This window comes from Adiantum capillus-veneris, chromosome 14, assembly GCF_014529385.1.
Source record: "Adiantum capillus-veneris isolate H3 chromosome 14, ASM1452938v2, whole genome shotgun sequence".
NCBI classification, from domain to species: Eukaryota; Viridiplantae; Streptophyta; class Polypodiopsida; order Polypodiales; family Pteridaceae; genus Adiantum; species Adiantum capillus-veneris.
The window spans coordinates 124,065,410-124,085,567 of record NC_140944.1 but is presented as its reverse complement, the minus strand read 5'-3'; the positions used below and the strand labels follow the sequence as shown (position 1 = coordinate 124,085,567).

Here is a 20,158-nt window from a genome sequence, read left to right as displayed (position 1 = left end):
AAAATTGAGGTTTCATAGTTCGCGCTATATTTTCGCGTGTGTGTATCTTTGTCCACTTGGTGGAGGTCACTTCTTCTGTCATAAATGTAATGAAAATGTTTGTCAAACCCCATGCTAATCAAATGCTTCAAACATCGTTTATGCCATGATGGAGTGCCAGCAATTGTTGTAGGAAGGCTGAAGCAAAGTATGTTTCAGATAGCCTCCTTGTCATTTGCATTGTTGTGTGTCCTTTTATAATTGTCAATATCTTGTTGTAAAACAAATGTTGTTGTACTATTCGCAATCAATATTTCTTGCTTCAATTGAAACATGAAGAGGAGGTATCGCTTGTGCAATGTAAACAACGAGAATAACATATGAATTCGCATCCTGATATAGTCATTGAATCAAATGTGGCCATTGTAGTGGCCATGCCCAAATGGAAACAAGAAGGGAAAGACTATCGATTCTATTGTGATATCTTTGTAGACTGAGTGGAGAGCGGGTATGCCATTCTACATGAATGAAGTTGTACGGTTGACAAGCAAGTTATCATTGCAATTTATCATTGACAAGCAAGTTATCATTGCAAAGTTGAATGGAGCTAAACTCGTGTGTATCAAATGTGCTATCTGCGCGCCGTTGTGATGGTTCCACAATCGATTGAGACAATTCATGCAATGATATAACTTTCATGGAAACCAAATTCTAGGACGTGTTCACCACCATCTCATACGATATGAGATTCAAAACATGGGATTTATCCATGCCCATGTTTTCTTATGGATTGACAATGAAGACATTGATCAAACTGCATCAAAGATTACTGCTCATATCCCGATAGCAGCTGCCAATGATATACTTGCAGGGACACTACGCAAACTTATCCTCCAAAAACAAATGAATGTCTGTCGTGATGCATGTCGCATACGTAACAACACTCGTAAGTGTAAGTATGGGTTTCTATATGATATCCAACAAAACCCTCTCCCAGTCTTGGACCCTCATTGCTTGAAGTGGATGTACTATCGACCAAGTTTCGAGCATCGAAATGTTGTGTCGTACCACCCAACCATACTTCTCCTTTGGGGAGCTCATATGAATATCTAACGCGTCACAAACTCATCAATATCATATTGTTTGCTTGAATACACCATGAAGGATGAGACGATTGGTACACTTAACATATCTGCAAAATCGGCAATCAAATTGGTCTTGGAGGGACTAGACAAGATTAAATTGCAACTAATAGCTACATCCCTACTAACCAAACCAATTTCAGCAATAGAGGCTACATTGAATTGCTTGCAGATTCCCATTATATCAAAAAGTGAGGTTGTTCACTACATAGACTCGTCCCCTCCTGATCTGAGGCAGCATATTCTGTTCAAATCACAGAATGTTGTCATGTAGCCCATTGACTTGTATTGTGCGAGACCAGCTACGCTCAAACATTTGACATTGTTTGCACAAGGATCGTTTATTCAAAATCCCTCTACATCACAAAGAAAATCGATGAGCACAACAGACAACTATGGGAACACCATCACACATCAGAAAAGGCTCCCCAGATTCACAGAATACCACCCAGGACACCACACAGAGGCTTTCTTTTATAATATACTTCTTCTTTGTACATCCTCCCTGCAGATCCCGAACTAATATCGTCTGAAAATACATCATCGTCCTACTTCATGGAGTGCCAAATAAGGAATCTAATTCATACAAACGAAGACTTGGAGATGTACATTACAGAGTACACACAATGGAACATGCTAATCTTTGATCATATAGACCAGCTTGTTCAAATGTGATCCAATAGACTGCGTTGCGTAAATGAAACATCGACGACTTCATCAGACAATGTCCTAGACACAGGTCACCATCGCTTGAAGTCATTGGTTGTGACTAACAAAATTTTCTAATGTTGTTGGTTTGACACTCACAAACGAACAGCAAAATATATACAACCGCTTGGTGACTACCACAAAACATTTGCACATTGTCATCGGAACCCCAGGCATTGAGAAAATACATTTGATGAGATGTTTGATGTACAACTATGTCAAGCAAGATAAGAGTGTGGTACTTACTACATCAACTGGGGCAACAGCAACTAGGCTCAATAGCATGGCAACCATAGTTCATTACCAGTTCAAAATACCAACCAGAAATGAACTCTACCACTATCCATTCACGAAACTGATGACCGATATATCGACATTAAGAAGGCGGACGTGATAATCATTGATGAGCTATCCATACTCACAAAAACCACTCTTGATCTTGTTTTCAGACAGATTTTCAATGTAACAGGTGGGAGATTGGCCGATCCTTCAGCAAAAAGTGTGTTATTTTGCTTGGAGACCTTGCCCAACTACCTCTTGTGTGCAGCCATGCGATAGAACTATGTTATGCGTGTCACATCACAAGCTCTATGCACTGGTTGCATGCCACTTTTTGTAGTATGTCATGCTCTGTCAGACATGCCACCAATCCAGAGTTGCTTAACTTCCTGAGCATTATTCGCAAAAGAAAACCCACAGTTCAAGAGATTGAGATCACTCTCAGCACATGCATACTACATGAGAAGGATATTCATGACTACATAAACAGTTTCACTACAGTGATTTGCACTCATAGGGAAGATGTCCAAAATTATAACAACGTCTCCTTAAAAAAATTGTACAATGAAAATCAATCATGCAGGTCAAGCTTAAGAGAAATGCAAGAGATATCAAAGTTTTGCAACAGTGGCTCCACGAACCTAGGTTCAACGAGATTTCCTCCATTGCCATAGGCGCCCGTTGCATGATCATAGAGAACATCGACCTACAATCAGTGCAACAAATGGGGCATCATGCACAGTCAAGCATGTTACACATACAGGTGAAGGACACGTTAATAGTATCACTGTTGTCATTCACTACACTCGAAAAACAATCACCCTACGTCGAACAAAGCACAAAAGGACTTCTGTTAATGGAACATAATACCATAAATTCACATTCCCATTGACATTGGCATATGTGATGACTAGACACAAGGCACAGGGTACAACAATATCCACTAGAGTACTACTAGTCTTCAGAGACACTTTCACACCAGGTCTTGCTTATGTCATGCCATCACAAATCACAGACTGACGTAACCTAAAAATTATTGCAATGCCAACCCTTGCGACTTTTCAACCCAATCCAATAGTGATTGTTCTTGGAGTGCATCACACTTGAGTACTTGTACATATTTTTTCCAGCTAGCTCATTATTGGAATACCATATTGTCATCTTGTCATTTTCTTTCTTAAACGAATAGCATTTTGCTTTGCTCTTCTTGACCACATATTCTTCATGCCAGTTCATTAATGAAATATCATGTTGCCCTCTTCTCATTTTCTACCTTATAGGAATAACATCACGTTCTGCTCTTCTTAACCTCTCTGAATATTGATTCTTTGACATTTTAATCTTTCTTTCCTCTCTATTGCTAGGCCGACATCCTCTATCAACAACTTGAGCAACAGCAAGGTCTAATAGTATATGTCAAGCACTACTACTTAGTTTGCATTCAATGTATGCTAGCACATATAATGTTGGTTTTCCATTTTTTATGCAGAGACTTTTCGACCTTTTCAAACAGAACATTGAAGCAAAAAAAACCCAAGCGTAGAGGAGCGAGTCTACGTTAGCGACAAACAAATCGCTTTGCTCAACCTTGTGGGCTGTCGTCCAGGCACATACATGAAGGGCTTCCTGAACTACACAGAATTGTGCGCATTCATGGACAGGTATGCAAACAAGTCTGCGGAGGATAAGTCTATGGGAATAAAATGAGCAATAGGTCAGTTTTATTAACACACAAAACTCCTTTTTCTCATATAGATACATAGCAATCGACTAACACAATTTACCTTACCAAAGAGATCATCATAAAGCTGGGCATAGATATTGACGTCCCCGAGGAGCACATGACTATAGAGGATGCAAATCACCTTCTGCAGACAAAGACAAGCGTAGGACCGTATATTCTTGAAATGCTCATGTACGCCTATGATATTGAACACCCATTAAGCTAATGGACATGTCAAACAACGACACAAGCGATATTTTGGCCAACTTAAAGAAAGAGTGCAAAGAATACACACCATCTATCACAACACAATAAGTCACATGGCAGCACGACAAAGAGCTTTACGCATTGCAATTCAAACAATTTGACCCATATGTCTACATTAACAACCAAGCTCAACCTATAGGTGAGCTTCTTTTGAGTTAATCAAATTTACTTGCATGTACTCTTTCATGTAATGTTCTCTGCTTTTATTTTCTCTTATTTCGTCTCAAATTTCCATGACTCTTGCCATTCAGAACAGGACATCAAGAACCATGTATTGCTGCTCTAACAAGACAACGCAAGCATCAAGAGGGAGGGAACAACATATACACAGTATATTCCATCACGTGCATCAGAAATGGACGCAAGTATGTAGGCATCACTAACAACTATGACAGAAGAAAGAGGGAGCACACTCGAAACCCTCCTTCATAGATGTGTAATGATGTGCTATGCTTCAAACCTTTTGCTGACAACTTCATTTTTGCGCCTCTCATCACTTGTAGAACATTACATGTAGCAAGAATAATAGAAAAATCAATGATTTGTAAGTATAATACGCACTGCACGAAATATACATACCCAAAAGAAACTGGGAAAATCTGAAATCTTCAAAATCCTGATAACGTCTTCCTCATCTTACCTTCGACATTTCAGTTTAATGTGGTTGCATTCATATACCCTTTGATAACTTTAACTGGACTTAGTTTTGAAATGCATTCAATCTTGGATACATTGTAATTTGAACAATCTGGACCCTAGCTAATCTTGTATGTTGACCTCCACTACCCCATTTTCCATATGTTGCCACATTCATATGTGTTTCTTCCGATTTCAAATTGTGTTTGGCCTAAATTGGAGTGTGATTTTGCCAACTTCTTCTCTCCCGAATGTTTTCTAGTGCACTCTAGTGCCTCATCTTCGCAATGTATGTCTATTAACACTAGGTATGCCTTTGTCGAGGCCAACCAAGCAAGACTAGTTAGTGGTGGATATGGTGTGATGGTCATGATGTTTTTGACAAGAGAAATGAAGCAAAACGAGCAAGCTAAAATAGTGCCTAAATGGTTAGTGTAAAATTCACATGACAACAACACATGTTCAAGTTGTAGTTTGTACATTGAATGCATTATATATTTTCAGTATATTTGATATGAGGGAGCTTGCTTTTTTTTATTATGCATAGAATTTAAAAAATGATATGGCTAGTATGCAAGATGAGTATGATGCAATTGTTTGGAATGGTCCAAGTAAGCTTATAAGCTTTTGCTAGCAGAAAGAAAGTGTCACCAAGTGGGTGAAACGTAAGTGTGATGGTAGCATTGGCTGCTACAAGGCTAGGCTTGAGAAAAACGGATATGCACAAGACAAGGAGATTGATTTGAACACTAAGAGGCCAAGCTTGTGGCAAAAGATTGTGCTAAGAAACATAAAATTGGTTTTGATTGGACATCTAGGTCTATGGGGAAAATTGTTCTTAGAAAAGGCCATTGATTCTGATGAGACATTGGTTTCGATTGGACATATAGGTCTATAGGAAAAAGTGTTCTTAGAAAAGGCCATTGATTCTGATGAGACATTTGCTCCACCCATCTTTCCTATGGTGACTACTCATTGTACACCTAATGGTAGCATTGAAAATGGTATTGAGTTTGATGAGAGATTCTACTCCCATTTCTTGTGTCACTATCTTTATAGCATTTGTGCATTGACATCACCTGATGGATGGATATACATCAACAAACAAAAGGATTAATGATTTTAATGAAGCAGATTACATTCACTAGCTTCTATTCACAAAGTTAAGGAAGAAGATATATTCAAATTAAACAAATCTTTGTATGGGTTCAAGCAAGCCTTGTAAGAAAAAAGTGCATTCTTGACTACACATGATTTGTAGATTAGCCCAATTGCGAGCCAATGGTGCACTTTGTTATTTTTTTTGAAAACGAAGACATCCTCATCAATTGTCCAAATGATGCACATGTTAAGCTCAAGGCCGATTTGAATTATTCCTATATCTTGGGTTTGTGCCTCCTGCATCATCATTTGCACAATCAATGTATGTGATTTGTCATAGACAAAGTAAATTGAGACATTTTTGGGTAGAGTAATTATTCTTTGAGCTTCATCATTTAATGCCCAAGCCAATTTGTCCATATTGTAGTAATGTATGTTAACATAGTCAAGATTGTCCAATCCCTTAAGGTACTTTTCTTTGTACACCCAATAGACAACTTCTATGCATTGATAGCAAAACAAACTTTGGGTATTTCGAGCTACTTCTCCTTCAAAATATGTGTTTAACATATTGTATTCAAATTTACTTTATTCAGTCTGCTAGTTATTACTTGTTAAAGATTTCAAAACACACATTTTCCTCTGTTCTCTCCCCTTTTGCTCTCTCTTCCTTTTGGCCCTAAAAGCTCGCTCGCTCGCTCTCTCTCTCTCTCTCTCTCTCTCTCTCACATCAACACGACAATTTCTCAACTTTGTTTATGCGAATTTAGTTTACGTTAAAGAAAATGTCATTTTTATTGGCTAGAAGTGGTTCTAAATTTTGCAACGCTAGCAAAAAGGTTTGTATGAGATGGGGGTCACCCTAGCACTAGGGCCTTTTGAAACAAGCATGCCTGGTCACCCAATCAAACATTATTTAAGCCTTTATTTGATTCTTGCTGAGTGATATGAATAGCTCCCACTTATATACGTAAGTCTTCATATAGCTCCCACTTATATACATATGAATAGCGTGGCCTCGCTCAATTCATGGGCCTTTTGAAACAAGCATGCCTGGACAAGGTCACCCAATCAACTATTATTTAAGCCTTTACTTGATTCTTGCTGAGTGATATGGATATATATATATGTCTTCATAGTTCAACCTCATGAGGTTGAGTTAAAGCTGTTGAATATGATCACAGGCCATATAACTCAAATGGAGCCGTTGTAAACGTCTAAGAAGAAGAAAAGAGGGCATGTTGATCTTGAATGACCGGCCCAATCTTAAGACATCATGAAATGTGACGGTGGTTTGGACGGATTGTCAAAATCCCATTTACCAGATTGCAGATTCAATACTTGCTGCCTCCTCTCCTCTTACAACAGGGGAAAGGTGTCCAGCTTTTGGGCCTTCTCTTACAAGGTGGATCAGAAATCATGTCATCTTTTTTTTTGTAGCAATCCAAAGGTGAGAACACCACCGACGCTTCCTACCCTACGACAGGGACTCATGTTCAACTCATTTGCTGACGAGAAGAGCACAATTCATTTCCTTTTGCTGTTTTTTCGTTGAGGGTCATTCATTACTCGAAAATTTGCACTGTTAGCGTAAACCCACAGTAGCATATCACAGCTTTCGTCCAGACCATTGCCACACAAACCTACCAAAGAGATCAAGGATTATCCTGCTTGTGAGTAAACTCCTTTGTTTTTACACCAGCCAAAGAAGGAAAAAGCCAAATTTTATTCTTCATTAAAAAGAATATGACCATAATCACATGGGCAGCCAAATCTTAGTTACTCCGAGAAAAAACAACACCGCTACCTTCACATTTCAGTATTAGTTTACTAAAGAAGCACAAGCAAGTGATGCCATCTAATCCAAACAATGCAATTTACAACTAAAAAGACACAAACGCGGGCCTCTGAGGCATAGCCAACTCTTCTTTTACCGTCAATTGGAATGGCATGTGCATAATAGGAAAGCAGCTCAACAGACTGAAGGCATATTGACCAAATTTCAAATGGTCATTCACACCTGCCAGTAACTGACATATGGTCAACCATCTGATCATATGAATAAGCTTGTCACAGTGGCAACCGACATGCCTAACCATGTCCAATTCTTGAGGAGTAATTGGCAATACCACACCCTTTCAGCGACTTATGACTCACCACCTTGTGTTGGATTTGCCACAAAATGATCAACAAAGACATATAACCCCTCTTCCAACAGCTCAGCAACACCTGCACCCTTCAAAAATGTCATACACAATGAAAGCCCCAGGTAAAGGACAAAAGACCATGTGCTCCCTTATTTAGTGCATAAGATACGTTAGGAGGCATTGGACTTCAGGCAACAGGCAAACACTCAGTCCAATAAACCATGGTTTTCCAACTATTTTACCATTCCAAATAATATTGCCGGCTTGAAATTGCCCAAAAGATGTCTTCCCTTTTCTGCTAGGCTCTAGCAGTCCAAACAAAGAGGCGAACTGTAGGCCCACGATTAGGGATTAAGAAAATTGGTTAAGCCTCTAGATCCAATGAACGCTTAATAGAAAGGCAGGTGAAACTTTCAGAGCCAGCAGCATTATAGAAAAGAAAGTATGTTTGCCTGCCTGCCTGCCTTGGGAGCTACATGGAAGACACAGTTGATTCCACCATACACTTAACCACCGTCAAAAGAGGTAAAATCGACCTACGACATCCATCAGCTCCATGCATTTACTTTGAGAAGAGCATCGCAGTCTTGCATTGCGTACATATGCACATCACTATTGCGTGCAAAGATCTTGATTACAAATCCCAATCACGCATGTCAACATACATTCAGCCACCTTGGAGCTCACAGGACACGTGGTCACAGAGAAGTCTGGTCATATTTGCCCATGCGTGAGAAAGCATATGCAGATATTTAGTATTAAGTGGATTTTAGACTACAATCCATAAACAGGGCCTTGGAAAAAAGGCTGCAAATGTTGGCAAGATGCAAATAATTTAAAACCAAAGCAGCCAAGAGAATGCAAATCTCACACACATGGTAAAAAGCGCACACACAAGAAATGAATATTGCACTGTAAGCTTCAGAAGTTTTACTAGTGAGTACGTCTACAAAATTGCGGAGAGTCCAGAATACAGCGATGGGCCTGAAAAGTTACATCGCCGCAAAAGCCTTCTTCCCACCCTCTGCAGCACCCATGGGTATAACTTTCAAGACATTGAATCTAACAGTCTTTGATAAAGGCCTGAGCACAGAGCAGACAACGAAGTTGTTGAGTCTCAAGAAACATTCGCAGAAAAACATTACACGGGTACAGACAAAGCTGCTTTTACACAAAAAGGGAGATTAGTCAAACCTGCACTGCCCAATGATGACCTTGTCACCTTCTTTGACACGGAAGCATGGAGAAACATGCGCAGAAAGATTGGAGTGCCTCTTCTCATACCTGAAAAGACATAATGTCCATCACCCCATCCAGAACATGTATCATCTGCTCAAGGATGTTCAGAAAGTCGAGTTGATGAGTCATTACCTCTGGTATTTTTTCACAAAATGCAAATAGTCTCTTCGTACTGTGATTGTCCTCGTCATTTTCGTGCAGTTGATTGTTCCTGTGAGAATACGCCCTCTGATGGAGACATTGCCAGTAAAGGGGCACTTCTTGTCAATGTAGGTCCCTGAAAGGAGGATCGACGAAGCTTTTCTACAGTACAATAATGACAACTGCTCTGTGAGCAACTTGCAGCATCTTCATAGCCTACAAACACATCTCAGCACTTCTACAAAAGCCAAGCTAAAACTTGCTGCCTCTTCATGAACTACAATGACAGCCCAAGCATTCCTATGGAAGCCAGACTAAACCAACCATGGAGTATCTCCATTACTGAAAACTTGACGTGGCAGACATTACTAGTGCACAACAAGGGGTTCAAATTTAACTTTAAGGAAGCCCCTATCTGAAATCATCAAGCTTATGATAAGGTGAGGCATGTACATAAATGTATGTGTCACAAGTTGGTGGTGTGGCATGGAGAAGACAAAAGAGAAAACTCTCACCGAAAATAACTTGAAGATGTGGGCGAGGGGCCTAGAGAGGTTAGGGTTTTAAAAACCTAACCCTGCCAACTTAAAGAGTTCAAAACTCTCACCCAAAAGAACTTGAAGATGTGGCCGAGGGGCCAAAGGGTTAGAGCTTTAAAAACCTAACCCTGCCAACGTAAAGAGCACTGGCTGAGGGGCAAACCTACTGCTGATGTGGCGCCTAAACGGCAGTCTCCCAGTGTCTCCGTGCAAGCATTTCCAAGTTGCCCCAATCTGCTACATCTTGACTTCAAAGTCATATAACTGCATGCAAAAATTGTCTTGAAAGCTTGCCATGTCCTTGGAGCATGGGGTTGTCTCACGATTGAACTCCACCACTACATAGCACTGCCAACATAAAGAGCACTGGCTGAGGGGCAAACCTACTGCTGATGTGGCACCTAATAGGCAGTCTCCCGGTGTCTCCGTGGCAAGCATTTCCAAGTTGCCCCAATCTGCTAAATCTTGACTTCAAAGTCATATAACTACATGCAAAAATTGTCTTGAAAGCTTGCCATGTCCTTGGAGCATGCGGTTGTCTCACGATTGAACTCCACCACTGCATAGCATTATCCTTAAAGAAATCCCGCTGCTCGGGCAATCCTTGATTCTTCGTATAATTCCCCAAAGCATAGATGTTGTCGAATTGTTGTAGAAACTCCAAGGCCTTCTTCAGCTCTCACTCCAAAAAAGTGAAAAATTTTAATGTCATGCCACCATCCTTGAAATCCTTAGGTTAGTTAGGCGCAAATCCTAGATATGAATAATAAGGATATCCATACGAGCCTTCAGGAACATGGTGCGGAACATGGTGCGTCTCGCACTGATCCAGTGTATCCGCCTCTACCACCGTCGTTGCCACCACTACCACCACCACTTGGGTACAATGGTTGGAGACCCCCCATCGAAACAAACGGTTGAAAGGGTTGCCACCTAGAGGCTCTTACATTTTCTGGTACCGAAGAAGGGCGTACCACCTAGGGCATCAGAGGGGTAACATGTAGTTCCAAAATTGTTGGAAACTTTGCAACATCGGAAGATTTTGCAAAAAGGGGGCACAAGTCTTTGAGCCCAGTGCATCTTGGCTCAAAACTTTGTCGTGCCGTGTCAACTCTCTCTCTCTCTCTCTCTCTCTCTCTCTCTCTCTCTCTCTCTCTCAGAGTTTAGTGATTTTGCAGTTTATGTTCATGTGTTGCTATTGATTTCTCGTTTGTTGTAACACAAAGTTGCCGTGTAAGGTGCAGCGGAAGTGAATGTTGAACTTTGCTCAAGATGAGTGCTCCAAACTGTGCTCAAGGGTTCCTTTTACTTACGGAAGGGAGAGCCTTCCGTTCCTTTAGTGAGAGTGTGCAATGGACACAAACAAAGTGGTGAACACTGTGAATGAAGGTGCATGAAACTGCGAGATAGAGAGAGAAGAATACGACACGAGAATGTTGTCAAACCCTCCTCCGAAGGCCCCACTCTCTATGGCGAGAGCGGTCTACTATTGATTGCACAAATCTCTACAATGCAATGGACTTGCCGACGATGTCAACGACGATGAGGATAGCAACGAGATGGGCTGAAATCTGGAAACGCTAATGGCTGAAACCTGCAAATCTTGTATCTGCTGAATTCTGACTGTATGTCGGTGATGAAGGCGATGACGACGATGCGACGACGACGTGCTGAAAACGAAGATGCTGAAATCTGTGTTTTCCGGGCTGAATCTGCAAACTTGGGCTGATCTAACCATGTGTCTTGTGGTAATGGTCAAGGGCATGGCTAGCTTGACATATAAACATGAATTTAATAGTACAAGATTTAGTAGATCAAGACATCCGTCAAAAGATCAACGCGGTTATATGTAGACAGTCTTCGAGTTGTATCTTTGCGAAGCAATAATAAAGGAATACCAAATGGTGTGCAACACTTTGATGCAAGTGCATCTAGGGACGGAACTCCAACGTTCCATGTCGACTCTCCTCTTCTCTCCCTCTCTTTTCAATTCAGCTATTTGCAATTTCTATTCACGTATTGCTGTTGATTTCTCGCCTGGAGTGTCCAAGCCAGTAACAATATGTGCAGATTGATGATAGTTATCCGAAGAACAACATTCCAATCCAATTCATCAACCATGGCCTTGACAAATACCAAAGGTTCCTAGAGTCTGTGAATTCTACTTTACAAACTTGACAAAATAAGCACTAAAACTAAGCTCCATTTTGCTCATTACAAATGAGGCCATTGCTCTTCTTAGGATTGGTTCAAAAGTTAAGACACAGAGTTGACTAGGCAAACTACTATCAAGCAATGCAAAAACAAGTAATAGATATACACGGCAATCGATTCTAATCAGCTAATAAACCTCATGAGGAGGTATCTACTTCGAAGGGGACGAGGGGACGAGGATGAAGACATGGACATCCGAGAACAGACGAAGCCGAGCAATTTCACATGCATTACAAGGCGGGTCATTTGGAACCGCATTCTAGAACGACAAGAGGAACAGTCAACAAACACATTTTATAAGTTTTTATAAGACTTTGAATGGGTAAAATGGCTAGTTTTTGGGAGCTTTGGGACCCTTTTTCACACAGGCTTGGGTACCCCGAGACGGGAATTGGACACGACACACGAGAGAATCACTTAAAATACTTCACAACTTTTAATCTTTGAGTCGACTCGACCGGACATAGTTATGTGTCCAGAGGTGTTGGCCCCAACTAGCGCCCCTTTCGGTATTTCTTTATTATATTAATGCTTCAGCAAAGTACAACACCCGAGGGGTCCTTTGCTCTCAGACTCTACGCTCAAATGCTCTAAAGAGTGATGCCCCATGCGCTTATTTATTCTTACAAGGGGAGCTCTAAAAGAAAAGCCCCAAAAGTTGTAAACTCAAAAGCATCAAGTCCCAAAGCAACTTGGTCAAAAAGCTACCAGTAAAAGCTTTCAACACAAAAACGAAATCCTATACAATTTGCAACGTCATCAATTGCCAACACTAATCACGAAATTCTGTACAACCACGTCAACAACCTGTCAACGGGTTTTACGGGCTTCCGTACAGTCCACTGTCAACGTGTCGAGTACGAGTAATCGATTCCGGAGACCCCAATCCGTCAAATTCTAGAATCTACGAGAATCCATGTATCCATGTGTAATCTGGGATTCTTTATGGTTTATGCCCCGCAAGACGAAGCGATGAAGACGGGAGCGCGTTCGATGCGCGGTGAAGTAAGAATGCGAGTGGCTAATAAGTCCGAAGTCGAGACGCGACGATTCTTCAATAACAATTTCCAAAGTTATGTACAAGTGCCATGTTTGCTCTTTTAAAGAACCGGTATGCTCTGAGAAAATCACACGCCTAATGCTTTGATACCACTCGCACAGGCTTGGGCACCCCAAGTTGGAAATCGGACAAGACACTAATCACTTAAAATACTTCACAATTTTAAAATTGAGTCGACACGGCTCAACATACTTCCATGCCCAGAGGTGTTGGCCCCAAAAACCTGATGCCCCTTTCAATATTTCTTTATTATACTAATGCTTGAGCAAAGTAAAACACCCGAGGGTTCCTTTGCTCTCAAACTCTACATCCAATGCTCTGAAGAGTTAGGCCCCGGCCCCCTTGGGCTTATTTATTCTTACAAGGGGTACTCTAAAAGCAAAGCCCCAAAAGTTGTAAACTCAAAAGCATCAAGTCTCAAAGCAACTTGGTCAAAAAGTTGCCAAAAAGCTTTCGACGCAACAAGTGAAATTTTCGTACAATCTGCCACGTCAGTAGCTCTTAGCGCTAATCGCCGAATTCTATACAGCCACATCAGCAACCTAACAACGCGTTTTACAGACTTCCGTACAGCCAACAACCAACATGTTTTATAGGTTCTCTCGTTCAATCTGCTGCCACATCATCATCAACCTCTTCTGTCTGGGTGGTCATGCCACGTCAATACAAGCTTTAGCGACCTTTTTGAAGGCCTTTCAAAGAAGGCTTTCTCAATGCATTATACAATACATTATACTCAAGCCCCCTGTTGTTCTCGTCTGTCGGACGGAACGAGGCGTCCGGTGGCGTCCGGTTTGGTCAAGGCGTCCGATCCATCCGGTAGCTTTTTTAGTTTGTTTGACTAGTCAACAATCAGTTTGACCATGTTGAGAATTTTTTGCACTTTTTTTTGGAAGGTTTTTGGGTTGTCTTTTGGCATAGGATCCCTCCCACCTAGCCTAGGTTCCCCCCCCTCACCTCCCACATGCCTTGAGCCTCCTCTCTCTCTCTCTCTCTCTCTCTCTCTCTCTCTCTCTCTCTCATATTGCAGAGGAAGCTCTTAGACTTTAGTCTCTCATATCTGTTTTGCCCCTACTTCCACTTTTTGCACGATTGAGGCTTAAAAGGCCTACTTTTTTTGTATCATCTCGATTATGAAATCTCAACTAAGCTTATTGATTTATGACATATGTAATGCGAATCACAGTTCATGCCCATTGTGTCTCATTGCCTTGATTCTCGACTCTTGAGTGTCAGCACTTGGCCCTTGCAAGTTGCCTTCTTGTCCAATGTGATAATCAATTGTCTGGGTCTGAAGTGTAAAATCTAGGCTTGAGGGTCGCATGTTTTCATTTTTGAACATACGTAACCATGTCGTACGACATAAAATTTTCTAGTTCAATGAGTACCGTACGTCTTCATACGTGGACAAAACGTACATGACCGTACGAGACCACCCTGCTCAAGCCTCAAGCTCAAGTTTCATGCTTGAAGCTTTTAGCTCAAGCTTCAAGCCTCCCTTCCTCTACTCTCGCAACTTGCAAGCTCTCAAGAGTCAAACTCTCCCTGCTCTCTCAAGCATCAAGCTCCTAAGGCATCATCTCTCTAATATCTATCTACTCTCTATCTAATATCTAGATTCTATACTCTCCAACATCAAGGCTTCAAAGTTAAACTTTCAAAATTCAAGCTCTCATTTTTCGCTTTCTCAGCGTCATTGTGAGCTCACCCTCTCCCTAGTTAGGCTTTAGTCTTTGTTTACCTCTTTATCACATTCCATTTTCAACCCTTGAGACATGTACTTATCTACTTGTATTTACCATACCGCCGTCAATGTTTTGACGGCATATTTTGCTATTATGAGTCATGTTTCTCGACTTTTTCAGTGCAATTCAATGCTTGGCACTATGGTACACTAGTACGGCCGGCCACCTTCGGCGGCCTCTCTCTCTCCCCCCCTCTCCCTCTTTATCGCGTGCAATTGGGCTTTTTTTCGTTTTGGACTTTTGTCACCAGCGTGTGACTACTATCTATCCTTTTTGTTGATTTCTTTCTTATTATCTATTTACTTTCACTTTTTGGAAACACCCCTCGGGAAATCTAACTACCCTGCATTGCATAGCTAGTGTGGAACTGTCCAGAGGGAGTCCAGGCTTGAGGGCAAGAGAGCACTAAGGTTGGACAAGGACTATGGTTAGCCAAGTGGAGTCATTGACTAGCCAAAGTGGAATCCTTTGCTACAGAGGCTACATTTCAGTTCTGGATGTGGCCGCAAAGTACAAAGAGGGTCGGATGACCTAGACAGATACAATGGCAACATCTCCTAAAATTTAGGGAACTGCTATTTTGGGAACTGAAAATGTGTTGACGTCATTACCTCCGGAATGACAAGGGAAACATTTTCTTACTCTGCCGTGAAGTCAACTGGGCAACCGTGAAGTCAACTGGGCAACCGGTTGGGAAAGACGGCAACCCCGAAACGGGAAAATGCTTGTAAATGTGCCAAGTGGCACTTTCTAGTGCACTTGCCTCATGCAACAAGAAGTGGCGCTGAATTTAGGAGGGGGAGAGCCTCATTTTCAGATTTTGTCACAGGTTAAGAGCTATGGAGTGCTTGCTTTCCCTCTTATGCACAGTGCGGTGCCAGGAGTGATGCCCTGCACGCTACGCACTGCCCTCTCTCTCCCCTTTGGCAATATGTTATGCCCCTCTAGTGGGCTCTTCATTTGACCAATGTACAGTTGTGTGGGTTCATGCGCGATTGCCGAGGCAAGAGCCTCTTGCACAGGTACTGGATTAGCTAGCGGCTAATCCCCCCGCAGGTACAGGTGAATTCGGAGAGGTTTCACGCCAGAAATCTCGTCCGATTCAAAGGGCAAGTAGCCCTACAGGTGCGGGAGCTCGAGGACTTGCTACGGATGCGACCGGCACGCGAAACGGAACCCGAAACAGTAAATTACAGCCTGCTGTGTATTTTTGCAGGTTTAGGGTTTTGGCCCTAAACGGACCCTAATACCCCCAGGAGGTTGGGGGACGCAAGGGGACCGCTGTACAGGTGATCTGGCGCAATTTCAGAGCTGAAAACAGAGAATTCAGCGTGCTGCAGATTCTCGCCAGGTTTTGCAAAGTGCCCGTATGCGTCGGGAAAGTCGGCCAATGCGTGGGAATACTGACTGTGAAGGGTTCTAGTACAGTTATGCTGCCGAAATCGGGCTGGAACAGTGGAAATTCAGCCGAGTTTGAGCGGGGCAGCTTGTAGGAAACCACAACGTTTATTCCCTCTTTTGAACAATAAAGAAATACCGAAAGGGGCGCCTAAGTTAGGAGCCAATCTGGTGTCCGTCTACTCATACAGGTGCAATCTAGCAGCCTGTATCCCTCTCCCCTTTGTTGTGTCTTGAAAGTACAGGTAAAATAGACGACTAATAATGGGTGAAAGCTAAATCAAGGTTTGAAGTAAAGTCTACCGCCCTTTTTGGATTGAACAGGCCGGTTTCAACTTTAGCCTTCAGGTCGCAGATTGCGACACGTGTAAAGGGAAGCCCTTCCGCCATATTATGTTAGTAGATATGTGTAACTCAAAAAAAAGGAGAAAAATTTAAATTTTCTCTTGCCGTCACTATAAATAGAAGACTTCTACTTATAAAAGCTCTCAAAGGTTCTAACCTATATTAGTCCACGTAGACCCTCACTAGAAGTAAGTTTCCTCTCTCCAAGCTTACAAAACTGGCAATCCAGGCAGACAAGCAAGACTGTGTTTTGACCTCTTATACGCATGGATGTTGCTTTACTCTCAAGGACCTCCGCCTCCATACTCACGATACTCTGAGATAGTACATGCACAAGAAAACACATCATAAGCCTCATCTCTCCAAACTTCAAAATTGGAATTCATCTTTCTAAACTAGAACCGACTTTGGTAGGCCAAAAAGAACACAGCATGACAAATAGATTGATATTTGACACCTTCGGCATTAGCATTTTATCTTCCCATTGATGTGTAACCTAGGGAGTAAGTCCATGTTGAGGCACAAAAGGTGGAAGTGTCTCTCAAAGCCTAGCAAAGGCTCCCACATATGTAAGGTCTCCAAGCTTTTTGCTTATAGAAAGAGGCCTATTCTCAAAGCAAACCACCCAAGTTTCTCTACTCGAGAGTAATGCTCTAGTGAGCTTGTGATCACACTAGTTTCAAAATCATGTCTACGGGTCCAAGCTAATCTACCTTGGAACCTAAATCGCTTGACCTACACCTCTTGCCGAACTATTCCAGACTGTGTAAGAGTAATTATTGCCTTCAATTTGACTTGAATTACCGGGTTGTTCCTTTTGCACGCCTTCACAAGTGTCAATTTTCCATGTAAGACCAATCAGTAGAGGCACTATTGCTGGTTGGACTGTGAAAACATGGACCGAATTCTCACAAAGTAGCACACATCATCGTGGTTGACACCTAGATGCATCCATGTGTGGGTGTTAGGTAACACAAGAGGAAGCCCGCGTGTCTAGAGTAGACAAGTGACGGCAATTCAATTCTCCCTCAAAAGTAATCAACTTGAGGTGAATGTTCTAGCACGGCCTAGACATACCTCCCAAGAGGCACAAGGAATGCTGCAAATCCCTTCTAACCCTAATGTCGAGCTTGGTTGCTGTCGATGGAGACAACGTCCGGCTTACTTCGAAACAATACCCCACTTGTGACTCTTAACAGATACTGTCAATCCAGACTAACCTCAAAAAGTGTAAAGCGTCACATTTTTCTTTGCAAGTAGCTCCATGGCCTTATCTACTAACATAATATGACAGAAGGGCTCCCCTCTACACGTGTCACAATCTGCGACCTGAAGGCTAAGGTCCAAGACGAAAAAAAGCCCAATTGCACGCGATAAAGAGGGAGAGAGGGAGAGAGAGAGGCCGCCGAAGGCGGCCGGCCGTACTAGTTCAGAGAAACTTGATTGAATTTCAAGATTAATATCTTTTTCAATCTGCCAGCTAGGTCAAGCTCATCTAGTAGCCATCAATCAGTTGATCTCCTGCCTCGAGCGTGTTGAAGCAGTCTAATCCCATTTGTGTGTGTGTGTGTGTGCACGGGCGTGCGTGCGCGCGCATGTGTGTGCGTGCACGCGCGTACCTTCAATGGCCTCTCTTGGGGTCTTGAAGCCCAGTCCAATGTTTTTGTAGAACCTGTTTCCACGCTTCCCAGGAGCTCTGTCTTTTCCAGATGTCTTCCCACTGCAGAAGAAGAGACCCACATAAACACAAGGTGGAAGACATCGTAGTTCATCAATCCAAAGCAGACGAAAGTGCATACCAGAGAAAGACCTTCGGCTGCTTCAGGAAGGCGCGCTCCGTCTGCCAAATGGAAACAGCTTACGGAAGGGAAATGGAGAAGACAAGCAATCGCAAGAGACCTGTGAGAGAGAGAGAGAGAGAGAGAGACCGACCTACCTGCTCCGCCATCGCAAACTTGCTTTACACAGGAACGCGACGAGTAGCAACTTGACCGTTTCTAGGGTTGCATTTAATTAGGGATATATTTTGTTCACCCGGACTAATCGAGGGTCCCCGTTGCTTGGTGGGCGTTGCTATAGAACATAACTAACCATGCCCAAATTGACATCAAGTATCTATGAGAAAAGAAATGAAGTGTGTATCTATTTGATATACATATCTAATGATCGAGATTGAGCATGTACTAGTGAGAACTATTGAGAAAACATGTAGCTAAACTAAACTTTGGCAATTGCAAGCTCCAAAATTACAAATAGAATCAACAAACTATAATTGTAGTATTACCAACCTGATAATCGCGTACGAGTGTCGTTCAATTGTCCAGCCCAGAGGACAATGTTTGTGTCAAGCTACATAAAACCAATGTGAATAGTTAATCATTTCGTGTTGCAATGAAACGTCACATAGTGAAAATGCTAACTATAGAGTGCACGTCATGCAAAAGTGCCATACAAAAGTTTGGTGGAGAGTTGGCATTGTGGTCTCTCCAAAGGTTATAAGAAATGGAAGCTGTGCTCTGTCCCGTAGAATTTATGTGTTGCGCCAAGCAAACGCATAGACCGGGTAATTGGATGCAGATAACGGACCTTGCAGTGTTGTCGGGTGGAGTCGTGCATGTGCAATCGGAACGTCCACTATTGTGAATATATGTGTAGCAAAAATGCCTGCAAGAGCTTGGATGGCCATCTGGTCACCCATTCCACCTGTCTCTTCATTGCCTCCAATTTTGCATGGCAAAACTGGTGAAAGTCCTCGTTGATCTTCATTAATTGGTCTCTGTTATAGTTCTCCAAAGCTTGCAACACATAGCATACTCTCAAAAACATGAATTGCCTATTGATTTTAGTAGCTCACGTCCACCTCATTGCTATAACCTCCAAGGAAATATGTTTTCATGTATGTCTACTTATATTATACGAAGGAACTAAAATTCTACACATGTATTTGTTGACAAGTTACATGAAGCAATGGAAAACCCTATTTTGCAAGCAAAGGTTCTAAGCCAAAATCAAGCTCTTCAAGCCCAAGTTTCCCCAAGTGCCCAAGAAGAGAGAACTCTTGCGAGACCTCCAAGTGAGAGTTCCGAAAGAGGAATCTCTTTGGGTAATTATGAGAAAATATCAGAAGGACCTCCAAGGCAAATTGTTCAAGAAGAAGAAGTGCGCCTTGAACTTTCAAGGAAAGGCATGAAAGTGACACTCCACCTTACCTCTGAAAGTGATACAGCCCAAGAAGATGGCGGGCACGGTAGTCACCTAGTCCTTTCAAAAAGAAGAGGAAGTCATCAAGCATTCCCTCCCATGCTAATTCAAAGAAGGGAGAAAGAAATTCAAGCAAAAGGTAGCAAAGCAAGTGGTCACCACCTCTTCTTCATCATCATCATCACCATCGTTTGACTCTAAGGATAGTGACTTGCCACCCAAGAGAGAGGAGACAAGGGGTAAACGGAGGAGAGGAGGATTTCCTCATCTCTCCACTCAAGCATGAAGATGTTA

At 42.1% G+C, this 20,158-nt stretch overlaps 1 protein-coding gene across 4 annotated transcripts; it reads right to left on the bottom strand.

Annotated features, from left to right (window-relative positions):
* Positions 1–6,833: 6,833 nt before the first annotated feature.
* LOC147443074 (small ribosomal subunit protein uS17-like) lies at positions 6,834–18,715 on the bottom strand. Of its 4 annotated transcripts, XR_015190233.1 has the most exons (8): positions 18,600–18,715; positions 18,463–18,503; positions 18,283–18,383; positions 9,354–9,498; positions 9,177–9,266; positions 8,917–9,065; positions 8,225–8,312; positions 7,627–8,064 (listed from the first exon to the last, which is right to left on the bottom strand). XR_015190233.1 is itself a non-coding variant. In XM_086529010.1 (6 exons), exons 1-6 carry the CDS (start codon positions 18,609–18,611, stop codon positions 8,975–8,977), a joined length of 480 nt encoding a protein of 159 aa, XP_086385136.1. In that variant the 5' UTR covers positions 18,612–18,715; the 3' UTR covers positions 8,714–8,974. The 4 variants fall into 4 exon arrangements, 1 of the variants encoding a protein (XP_086385136.1); XR_015190231.1 differs by lacking the exons at positions 7,627–8,064; positions 8,225–8,312 and adding an exon at positions 6,834–7,478; XR_015190232.1 differs by lacking the exon at positions 8,225–8,312.
* Between the last annotated feature and the right edge of the window lie 1,443 nt (positions 18,716–20,158).